Source organism: Dermochelys coriacea, chromosome 2 (genome assembly GCF_009764565.3).
Source record: "Dermochelys coriacea isolate rDerCor1 chromosome 2, rDerCor1.pri.v4, whole genome shotgun sequence".
In the NCBI taxonomy this organism is placed as follows: domain Eukaryota; kingdom Metazoa; phylum Chordata; order Testudines; family Dermochelyidae; genus Dermochelys; species Dermochelys coriacea.
Genome location: NC_050069.1, coordinates 114,506,346 through 114,518,460, shown reverse-complemented (window position 1 = coordinate 114,518,460; position 12,115 = coordinate 114,506,346). Strand labels below are relative to the sequence as shown.

The 12,115-nt window shown below is 41.6% G+C and overlaps 1 protein-coding gene and 1 long non-coding RNA gene across 8 annotated transcripts in view; one reads left to right on the top strand and one right to left on the bottom strand.

The window, feature by feature from the left end:
* The window catches only part of LOC119850886 (TBC1 domain family member 7), a 29,870-nt gene extending 18,038 nt beyond the window's left edge, over positions 1–11,832 (bottom strand). Inside the window, exons 1-4 of one of the 7 annotated variants that reach the window (XM_043507018.1) lie at positions 11,745–11,812; positions 9,892–9,993; positions 3,589–3,708; positions 2,766–2,846 (exon numbers count right to left, since the gene is read on the bottom strand). In XM_043507018.1, coding sequence (XP_043362953.1) covers positions 2,766–2,846; positions 3,589–3,700 — 193 coding nt within the window. In that variant the 5' untranslated portion in view covers positions 3,701–3,708; positions 9,892–9,993; positions 11,745–11,812. Of the gene's footprint in view, positions 1–2,765; positions 2,847–3,588; positions 3,712–4,227; positions 4,249–9,891; positions 9,994–10,300; positions 11,167–11,744 lie in introns of those variants that run through there. The other 6 variants (XM_038389728.2, XM_043507022.1, XM_043507019.1 and 3 more) reach the window with 6 other exon arrangements.
* LOC122458407 lies at positions 10,718–11,400 on the top strand. Its single transcript, XR_006278451.1, has 3 exons — positions 10,718–10,803; positions 10,841–11,020; positions 11,116–11,400. It is a non-coding gene; the product is annotated as an uncharacterized LOC122458407 (long non-coding RNA).
* Positions 11,833–12,115: the final 283 nt, after the last annotated feature.

Here is a 12,115-nt window from a genome sequence, read left to right as displayed (position 1 = left end):
AAACACACTACATTTTCCTCACATAACACAGCTGATAATGTTAAACACCAATTTTTCTACCACCATTACAGGAAGGATAAGTTATCTTTCCACTGTTCCGATAAATGCTTTATGATATCCATAACAGACTCATATGACATCTTTCCTCTAGTGCTCTCTTAATTGAGCACTTTCCTTCATCCTAATGATTTCACCTCACTTAAGACTTTATCTTGTTACCACTGAAGTTAATAGCAAAACTGCCAGTGACTTCAAGAGTAAGATCCTGAAGAGGCCAAAGCAGAAATGCTCCCATGTATCACTAATGGTGTAAAACTAAATCAGTAGTTTTGCAGGAACAAATCAGAAGGAGGCAGTCTTCAAAATTAGTCTTGAATCAAGTAAATCTGCTGCTTTTGCCTCTCTTTAAATGAAGGAGAATATTACTCCCAAGTGTTAACCCAGGAAATCACAGAATTTGAGTACCAAACAAAACAGATATAAACACTTTTCTTCAAACTGCCAGAGCAAATCAGGCTGCATCCTAACATCTGGGATTGAACAAGCCATCATAACTAATCAAGTACATGCTGCTAAACTTGCATGTTAAATCTAGAAAACTGGCCCTAGGCAGACAGAGAAAAGGGAGTCACAAAAAATGCAGTGAAGTCTATAAATCATTTCCGTGCAATAGCCCTCCACTTAGCTATAATGAGCCATACTTTGTTGAGGAAATTAAGCAGAATATATATATGGCACACACTAACTAACTAACTAACTAACTAACTAACAGGCATCAGGGCCTGTCATCTTTCAAATCCAATTTTAGAAGTAGTTCATTGATGCGATTGCAACACACTTGCTAAACTAGTACATTTCTTTACAAGAGACATAATGGAAATGGATATGGCTGTTGTTCCAAACATCAAGGCAGAGATGTTTTAGATTGCAGTTCTTGATGAATGTTTACACTAAGAAAAATCCTTGAAGACATATTACAAGAAATTCTCCCTGCACTCAACTATCCCTTGTGCCTCAGCAGACCCAAGGTGTCTGCAGAGTGCTTTACCTATTCTGGGTTGTTTAACTGAAAAGAGTTCATATATTTAAAGTTTCCAGACTGAGTTCTAAAATGAGATTTGTAAACGTGTTTCTTACACTTGCTATATACTCAGAATCAGACTAAAATATAAGCTGGTATTTAAAAAGACATAGAAGGACTCGACCTATCCAACTTTTAATTGTATCATAGGGTTGTAAGATTCACAAATCATGGTATCTGAGGCAGTGAACAAATGCTACTGGCTCTAAACTGAATTACAACTTTGCACAGACATTCCTTTGTGCAGTTAACCGTGCAGTTTTGGATGAGAGATCTTCTGCTGTTACTTCTGAGGAAGAAATATAGATGGTGCTAAGAACATTTTAAAGGATTCTAAATCTCCACAACTTTCAATTACCTGTCTCAAGAACTGTGTTTATCCCTAAGCTTAATTCTGCTATTGCTCAGGGTTTCAATATGTATGATCATTTAATAAAAGAAACAGTATCACAAGGTTCAGAATCAACTTTTAGGTTTTGCACCAAAAAAGGGTTTACAAATGCTAACATGGATATTCATAAACTTTTAAAATAATTCACTTTTGAAATTATTTTTAAATAAAGAAAACAAAAAAATATTTAATGAGAAAAGTTTTAGACAGGATTTAAACATTCCTCTCTCCGGTGTTTGCAACCCAGACGCTAAAGCATTGTGTTGGTGCATGAAAGCCATGAAGTGAAACTGAGCAGACAGAAGACTGACGTTTACTACTCTATTTTTATGGACATGATAGTAATGAATAAAGTAGACAGGCAGACACAAATAGTTAAAGAAATAGATTCCAAAAGTTATTTCAGTTTTAATGAACTAAAGCATTATTAGGGATTTAAGTATGGATTTTCTTTTGAAATGTTCAAACTGGCAATATTCCTTTAAGGTTAGCTACCGTTTGAAAAGCATCCTAACGGTGAAGTTTGGCATGTTCATAGTTCTAAGAATTATTACTATTGCTGGGCTCTGCACACCCCCAGCTTCGTTAGTCTACATCTAATAAAACCAATAAACCAAAAAAGCAGTTCCAAAGCACAATTAATACTGTTGGAATTAGTAATTTGACTCACTTGCTACACAGAATCTAGGACTTGGCCTATTTATGGTCCCGGTTTCCTTCTCCTCTCCAATGGCAAATATCATTTAACATTAGAAGCAAAATTAGAGCTAAACCTTGTTGGAAAGCTTACTACAATAGGGTGTCTAACCATAGACATATTTTATTAAATAATCAGTTCAATACAAATCCCTAACCTTTTAAAATCTAGTTTTGATCAGAGATTCAGTTTTACTCAGATGTCTAATTTTTTTTGACAATACTGAAAACCCTATTAGATGTCAGTTATTTATATTAAACATCCAACTTTACCCTCACTAATTATTTATATAATGTCCATGACATTACAAGCACATTTATAGAAGTTCAATTCAATTACCTAATTTTGTAAAATTGCATGTACAAGAGTTCCCAAAATGCATGCATAAAACAGAGAGTCAAATCATTGTTAACTTGCATGTGTACATTAAATGTTCTCTGTGTGAACCTTCTGAGTACGCAGAAGTGGACCCATGTCTATCATTAGCAACTGGTCACAAAAAGGAGTATTCCATGTCTTTACTACCCCCAAACAAATGACAAATACCCAGCTTATTCTTATTTCTACAATTAAAACCACAGTCTCACATGTCATACCTAAAAGCACCTTCCACACCAGGATACGATACATGGATGGGAGAGGAAATCTTTGGCTAAATGTGCAAAGCTTCTCAATATCTGCAAAGAAAGCAAATATTTTTCAAAACATTTTAAACTTGAAATATTTCAATAGTGGCATTGATTCACCAAAACAGGACAACTCTTTAGTTGCAGATCTACATCTCCAAATTGCACTTTAAAAGGACTATGCATCAATAAAAGCTGATCAGTTTTGGTTCAAAATGGATAGAAGTGGCATACAAACTGCTCCAATGATTCTACTGAAAATTTAAATCTTAGCTTGATTTAAAATGAAGCCATAGGTACACTAGATCTAATCGGGGGGGGGGGGGGGGGGGCAGCAGGGGGGACGGGACTTAGCACACCTCAGAGACCAGTAGAAATAATAATCATATCACAATCCATTGTGACTTTGAGGAGGAGAAATTAGCAGCGGACGCTGAGCAACTCTTGAACAAAAATTACTTTCATACAAACATTTTCAGTTTCTTGGTATAAAGAAGATGAAAAATAAGCAAGAGGTTCTAAATAAAGTATCCACTGCTTCTCAAATGCCCCTCCAGAAAGCTATCAGTACCACTGAAGTCTAGAATATCCCCTAGTGATTTTAGATGCTACTCTCTATGCAACATGACTATTAATATCACAGTAAAAAACATAAAAGGCTTAAAGACAAAGGACCTGATTAGCAGAGGTGCTAAGCACCAGCAGCTACCGCTGACTTCAGTTACAGTTGTGGGTTTTCAACACAACCAAAAATCATGCCCAGATAGTACAGGAAATAGTGGAATCAACTCACCCAGTCGATCATCTTTCAGTAGGATTTCCAATGATTTCTTTTCTTCAACACCACGAAATCCCACTTTTTCATAGTAGACAGAGCGGAAGTTTCTCTGAGAATCCTCAGCCATGTTTCATTCTGCAGGAGAAGATGGGGGAGGAGGGGTTCAAAAAAGTACATCCACAGTGTAGTCTTACTTTAGAGAAAACTGCCTTTGTATATTGATGATAATTAAATTCCTTCATCTCTCTGGCATGAGTAACATCTAGTGAATTTGAAAGACTTTCAAGGCACATGCATCTTTAGGCAGACGCTACTGAAAAACAGACTTTGGACTCAGTAGGGTAGATCTAAGATTTCAGGGGAAAAAAACTGGGTAATAAGTTATATTCCTTTAGAAAAATAAAGACACTTTGTTTTGCAAAATCAATTAAAATAATATACGATTATTTTGTGAGAAATCTGACTGCTGACAACCTTGGACAAGTAGAACTACTATCCAGACAAGTAAAACTGTCAGTACCTACTACACAAGGATAACTGAGGAAGCCAGAGATAGGCCAAGCTTACATCAGCCAAAAGAGCATTAAGCTCAAAGAGTACAGGTGGATGAACGCAGACTGTCAAAGACTGTGCAGATTTCAATAAGACACTCACGTTGTCGTCATGCACTGCATCAACCACAACCGTGAGCTTGTCATTCTAGATCAAAGAAATATAAATAAATTATCCCTATCTTAAAAAATGTTGTATATTATACAATGTGTACATTATATTTTGTGATAGAAAATTTCCACTGTGATTGAACTCAATTTTTTACAGAGAGGATCTCTTGTAATTTAAGGATTTGCAAAAGCTAAGCACTATGCCAGAACTCAGAGTAAAGAAAAACAATCCTGACCTTGATGTCAAAAATATATGACAAATTTGACAAGAATTTTTTTTTTTTTTAAAAAAAAAACAGTGAATAGCACAAGCATAGAGCCTTTTCAGCTATGGTTCTCTAGTGGCTTGTGGAAGGACCAGGAACAAAACGTATTTATGGATATACACAAAGACCCGCAAAGACTTTTGAACATGCTTAACTTTAAGCATACAATGAGACTATTTATGTTTCAAGTTAAGCCGGTGTGTAGGTCTTTGTTGGATCAGGGCCAAAATTAGCACCCAAAACCAAGAAGCAGTAAAAGATTTGTGTTTATTGTGTTTGATCAGATCAAGTTTAAGATTTCAAACCCAGACAGACACTATTCACATTACTAGTGACATATCCCTCTTTGAGGATGATCCCAAAATGGCTCACTTGCATAAACACTTGAGACTTTTCACAAGCCAAGATTGGGCCTTTAGAGTATTTATTATTAATTTGTATTGCAGCAGTATCCAGAAGCCCCATTGTGCTAGGGATACTGTGTAAACAGCAAAAAAAACAAAAAAACAAAAAACAAAAAAACAAAACAAAACCCCAAACCATTCCTGCCCCAAAGAATTTTGAATTTTAACTTGTGTTTGACATATAGTATTTAGACAGCAAATTAGTCTCAGTTCTCTTACAGTTGGTGGAGTGACATTTTAACTGATATTAAAGCAAAGGCACAACTAAACCTACAGGGACAGAATGCTAAAAATAAGAGAAACCTAAAAAACTATGGTACAACTGTACAGAGAAATGCTATTTAAACCGTCACCATAGTAAAAACATTTAATTTTGATTTACTTGAGAATCAGATAATATTCCCCCCAAACTGGAAAAACTACATTTTTTGTCAGGCAACCAAACAACTTTAAAATCTTGACTTCATATGGTCAATTGAACAGGAAAAAAACTGTCTTCAGTGTGTTAGTTAAGAGACCTCTGCAGGAAAAAAAAAACAACCCAACAACTCCTCAATTGGTCTTTATATAAATATTTTCATTCTCAGGAAACACTTATTACCATGTTATTAAATCTAAAAGGCAGCAATTTAGGAATAAGTAAAATACTATTAAATGGTCAAGCATAATATAGACAGAGCGGTGCCCCTTTATAATGGGGCTACCATTAGATTTTTAATGGTAAGCGTCAATTTTCCTGGACAGGCACATATGGATGAAAAAATATTTCTGTCAACAATAATCAAAGTAAGAAAAATGCTGCTTAAGAACTTACTAGGTCTTACTTACTTAAGGATATTTACTTTGTATATTTTGACATGTGATGTTGACAATTTGTGTTTTAAGCATTATAAAGATTTAACTTTTTGAACGTCCATGTCTCATTAATTGTCTGACCCTCCCATAATCTCCTACAACTGTGAAAATTTAAATTGATAAAAATAAAAACATTGATAATATTCATCAAAATTGTAAAAAAAAAAAAAAATTGAATTCTGCCAAGTCTATTTATTGCTATAATAGAACCTTATTAACCAGCACTTATAACTAGGATCCCATTCTACAAACAATCCCAATGATTTCAGTGGGAGTATTCACTTACATAAAGCATGCGTAAGTCTCTGCAAGGTCATGACCTAGGAGGTTTATTTGAAGATCAAGTGAATTATGCCAATTATCAATAAATAACAGAAAAGCAAAGATGCAGCATTTCAAAATATACTTTGTTAATCTGATAAGCATAGTCTAGTTGATTATAATACCTCATAGCAAGCTAGTAAAATGTCCTTTAGCATATTTTTGAAAATTAATATTCTCTTAGTAAAATGACAGAGTGGAAGATGGCAGCCTTCACGGGCCCACTCTGTTAAGTGAGAATTCACAACGAATGCCATCAACTCAGCAATCGAACATCGCTCAGCAATTTCCCGGTCATTAGAGCAGCAACTCAACAAATCCTAAAGCTCCTCCTCAGGCCACACAACGTGCCAAATAGGCCCTGGAATAAGAATCCTGCAACTTAATGTTGAAGGACTCTGTGAGGGTTCCTTCCCCTCTCTGAACTCTAGGGTACAGATGTAAGGACCCACATGAAAGACTCCCTAAACTTATTTCTACCAGCTTAGGTTAAAACTTCCCCAAGGCACAAAGTCTTTGCCCTGGGATTAGGTAAACGCTGCCACCACCAAGTGATTTAATAACCAATCAGGGAAAGGACCACTTGGAGTTCCTACTTCCCCAAAATATCCCCCCAAGCCCCCACACCTCCTTTCCTTGAGAATAAACAAGATTAGCACAGACCAGCCTTGGATTTTTAAGACCCAAAAAACCCAATCAAGATTCTTTAAAAAACAGAACTTTATTAGAAGAACAAAAAAAAGATAAGAGAACAACTCTGTAAGATCAGAATGGAAGATAATCCTACAGGCAGTCAGATTCAAAACATAGAGAATCCCTCTAGGCAAAACCTTAAGTTACAAAAAGACACAAAAACAGGAATACACATTTCCACCAGCACAATGAATTTCACAGGCCAAAAAAAAAAAAAAAAAAAAAAGAAAACCTAACACATTTTCTAGCTAGATTACTTACTAACTTTACAGGAGTTGGAGGGCTTGCATCCTTGATCTGTTCCTGGCAAAGGTATCACACAGACAGACAAAAGCCTTTCCCCCACTCCAGATTTGAAAGCATCTTGTCCCCTCATTGGTCATTTTGGGTCAGGTACCAGCCAGGTTACCTGAGCTTCTTAACCCTTTACAGGTGGTAAAGGGACTTTGCCTCTGGCCAGGAGGGATTTTATAGCACTGTATACAGAAAGGTGGTTACCCTGCCCTTTATATTTATGACAGACTCTCATTGGCAAAATTCTAGTACCTTGGAAACTTGCTGAAGACTTACAACATCGACGTCCTCATGTTGCAAGAGACCCATGTTGGCAATGACCAACAGGCTAGGCACTACCACATCTATGGATACAACCTAATGACTAGCCATTATCATCCTAAATATGGCTTGGCAATATACATCAAGGACACCATCACAGATTTTAATGTTATTCCATCAACCAAAGAGGAAATCACATTTACCACAACTATCAAAGTAGGGGAGCTCCACATGATCAATGTCTATAAAACCCCTAGAACAAGATGGCCAAAATCGGCACTACCCCGCACTCCTATTCCATGCATCTATGCAGGTGATTTTAATAGTCACCACACTATTTGGGGCTATAAAACAAAAGAAATCAATGGCGAAGATCTCATGGACTGGATATCTGCACAAGACTTACAACTAATCTACAAACAAAAACAACAATCAACATTCCATTCAAGTTGCTGGCAACATGGGTACAATCCAGGCCTAACATTTGTGTCTAAAGACCAAAGTGGTAACACTCTCATCGTAACATGTGAAGTACTATCAGCATTTCCAAACAGCCAATACAGGCCTATAATGATATACACAGGCATCGAAATTCCTGTGTTCTTTCTGAAACAGGTAGAGTACCACTATGGAATTTTGCTAAAGCTGATTGGGATGCCAACAGTCTGTTGAGAAAATCATTGCAAGGATTCCAGCGAGACTGAAATGCTACCAATGGTTCGCAGGGCTCCTGAAAGGAACTGGAAAGAACATTCCCTCAGGCTTCCGAAAAAAGCACACTCCCTGCTGGACGAGAGACACGCAGGAGTTGCTCTGGCAATACAATCAGACCAGGAGCTCTCATACCACAAAAGCCCTGCTACACTCCTTTGACACAGCAAGACACCAGTGCCCTCTTGATTGCATGGGAAACCTTGATTTTACACGTTCAAGTTGTCAAGCCTGGACACTACTGCGATGTCTTGGGGCCACTAATCCTACAGAGTACTGGCCACCAAAAAACTGGCCAAACTCGATAGCCTCCAAACTGGTGGAGAACACAAAAAGACCACTTGATAAACACACAAGCAGAGAAGTGTATCAACAACTCTACCAAATGCATCAATCCCACAAGGAGAACCTTTCACTGTCAGCATTGAAAAAATAAAAGAAGGACTTGCAGCGATGAAAAAAAGGAAGGCTGCAGGCCCTGACGGTATTCCGCCAGAATTCCTCCACCATCTTGGCCCCAAAAGATTACAATGGCTAGCAACATTGTACTTAATTACCTTAAGAATAGTACAGATCCCGGAAATATGGTGTGAGTCAATGGTAACTGCCATTCCAAAGCCTCGAAAGCCCCCGATGAAGTCGGAAGTGATAGGCCAATTTCTCTACTATAAATGACCTATGAACTTCTTGAGCATATCATCCTCAAAAGAATATGCCCTTTTTCTGAGCCAATTATCCCTGTCAAACAGGCAGGTGTCCGGCCAAAAAGTAGTTGCTGTGACCAAGTTCTGGCACTCACAACTCACACTGAGGCTGGCTATCAAAAAAACCCTTAAAGACTGGTGCAGTATTTATTGACCTCTCATCTGCGTACGAAACTGTATGGATTAAGGGCCTGATGCTGAAACTTGCTAAAATTATACCTTGCTACCAAACACTTCGCCTGCTGTGGACCATGCTGAGTAACAAATACCTACAGGTGTCCTGGGTAATAAGAACAGCTCACCCCATATCATAAACAATGGGCTACCACAAGGCTCTGTACTTGCACTAATGCTTCTTAATATTTACATAAGTGACATGTCTCCAGCTAAATCACGAAAATGTGGCTATGCAGATGATCTTGTCATGACAATCCAAGCAAAACTCCAAGACACTGAAAAAGCATTAACTGAGGACCTCCAAAATATGGAATAATATTTCTGGAAATGGAGGCTCAAACGAAACCCTAAACAAAAAAAAACAGTAAGCACATTTCATCTTGATAATAAGAGTGCCAAAAACACACAAAGTAGCTTTCTGTGATAAAAATGTGCAACACGATTACTCTCCAACATATCTCAGAGCGAAACTCAACCGCACCTTCACCTTCCATGACCATCTTGAGAAGGTAGCTGCAAAGATAAAAACAAGAGCCAACATAATCTCCAGAAACTAGCAGGTACAACCTGGGGTGCATCAGCATTGCGAACATCTTCAATTGCACTTATATATTCAGTAGCTGAATACTGTGCACCAGTATGGAGCAGATGCAGCCACACGTGACATGTGGATAGCCAGCTGAATGCAGTGCATCACAGGAACCCTTAAGTTGACTCCAACATCCTGGCTACCTGTCCTGTCTAACATTGCTCCCCCGCCGATACACGGAACTGCTGCAACATTCTGCGAAGCTCAGCGAATCCAGGAAAACAAATATTTTCCTATTCACTAAGATCTTGACAACCCCGATATGCAACGCCTTAAATCTCGCAAACCTTTCTGGGAACATTCGTTTAGCCTCATACAACCAGGCTATGATCAGGATGCTTGGAAGTAGATTGGGCTAAACAAGACTTAAAAAATAAGCACCTTGTCCCAGATCCCACGAAGAAGGTTCCTGGGTTTGACCTTCCACAGTCATCTTGGTCAACTCTGAACCGAATTTGAAACAACCCTGGTCGATGCGGATATCTAATGCACAAATGGAAAATCAAGGACTCCTCGGTATGCAAGTGTGGTTCCCATCAAATACATCACTACCTACTGCCCAGTTTATAAGTATGAAGGAGGCATTACAGCAATAAATTCTGCTACTCCTGATGTAACCATTTGGTTTGATCACCTTCAGGTAAAATTTGGGAAAGTGGGAGAGGGGTCACCTACCCCAGGGACGGAATTAAAACTATTAACACAAGCTCCCCTCTTTGGCACCCCAATTCATACCACTCTCCTCTCCCTACCCGCCTCCTCCATTGAGGCCGGGGTGTTTGACACTTACCAGATACCAGCTGCACAGAAGGAAATAATGGAGGTGTTATATTGGGCAGAAGGGAACAGCACCCTGCCACAGGAGCTAGATGTTGACAGGGAGGAAGCCAATGGGGGGGTGAGTGGGATAGCGGAGTGCGTGTGTGCTACAGAGGGAGGAAATGGCTGAAGGGGACGGGTAGCATAATAGCAGGATGCTGTAGCGGGCAGATGGTGGAGTACCAGAGAGGATAGTGGGGTGCTATCGGGGCTGGGAGGTGGCTAGAGGTCAGTGGGGTGCTATAAGGGCAGTGGCTAGAGGTCAGTGGGGTGCTATAGGGGCTGAGGGGGTGGCTATAGCCCAGTGGGGTGCTATAAGGGCAGTGGCTAGAGGTCAGTGGGGTGCTATCGGGGCTGGGAGGTGGCTAGAGGTCAGTGGGGTGCTATAAGGGCAGTGGCTAGAGATCAGTGGGGTGCTACAGGGGCTGGGGGTGGCTATAGGCCAGTGGGGTGCTATAAGGGCAATGGCTAGAGGTCAGTGGGGTCCTATAGGGGTTGGGGGTGGCTATAGGTCAATGGGGTGCTATAGGGGCTGAGGGGGTGGCTAGAGGTCAGTGGGGTGCTATAAGGGCAGTGGCTAGAGATCAGTGGGGTGCTACAGGGGCTGGGGGTGGCTATAGGCCAGTGGGGTGCTATAAGGGCAATGGCTAGAGGTCAGTGGGGTCCTATAGGGGTTGGGGGGTGGCTATAGGTCAATGGGGTGCTATAGGGGCTGGCTATAGGCCAGTGGGGTGCTCTGAGGGGAATGGCTAAAGGTCCGTGGGGCGCTACAGGGGCTGGCTACAGGCCAGTGGGGTGCAATAAGGGCGATGGCTGGAGGTCAGTGGGGTGCTACAGGGGCTGGGGGGTGGCTCCGGAGAGTCGGGGCGCTACAGAGGTTGGGGGGGCGGCGGTGGGTGGGGTCACTGGAGCTGTAGGGACCGGGGGAGGAGCCCATAGGGCGCTGGGAGGGGGGGGGGGGGACAGGACCCGGAACTAGAGACTCCCCACGCCCCGGCCCCCGCGGCCCCGCCTCTTTGCAAACCCTGCGCGGAGCGGCGACCCGGGCCCGGCCACAAACACACGGCGGAGGCGGAGGCGGAGCCCAGCCCGGCGCAGGCGCCGCCGCCGCCGCCCCGCCCGGTGGAGAGGAGGCGGGCGGGCGCTGGGCTGGAGGCCGGAGCGCGGGAGAGACACTCGCTAAAATCCAGCCCCCAGAGTGAGCGCGGGAGACACCCCGGCCCCAGCCGTGCCCCTGCCGGGGAGCGCGCCCCCTTCCCTGGGCGAGGGAAGACGGACGCCCGATCCCGGGGGAGACTGTGACCCAGAGAGCGAGCCCCAGCTCCGTCCCACGTGGGGAGAAGGAGAAGGAAACCCTTGGAGTCCCCGTGCTCCCCGCCTGCTGCCCCCCAGGGAGAAGGGAGAAAAATGCAAACCTTGCTCCTCAGGGTGGGACTTCATAGCAGCCAAGCTTTCCGTATGGCCACTGCCAAGCGCCCAAACAATCGCCAGGTGTTTCAAATGAGAAGCGGTGGGGTTTTCTGATTTGCCTTGGCAGCTTTGAACCTCGGCGGTTTCCAGTTCGAAGCTTTTGTCTGTGCAATCAGAAGGGCTAGAAACCTTTTTTTAATGACAGGTTTCAGGGGAGCAGCCGTGTTAGTCTGTATCCGCAAAAAGAAAAGGAGGACTTGTGGCACCTTAGAGACTAAAAAATTTATTAGAGCATAAGCTTTCGTGAGCTACAGCTCGCTTCATCGGATGCATTTCCCCTGAATGCATCCGATGAAGTGAGCTGTAGCTCACGAAA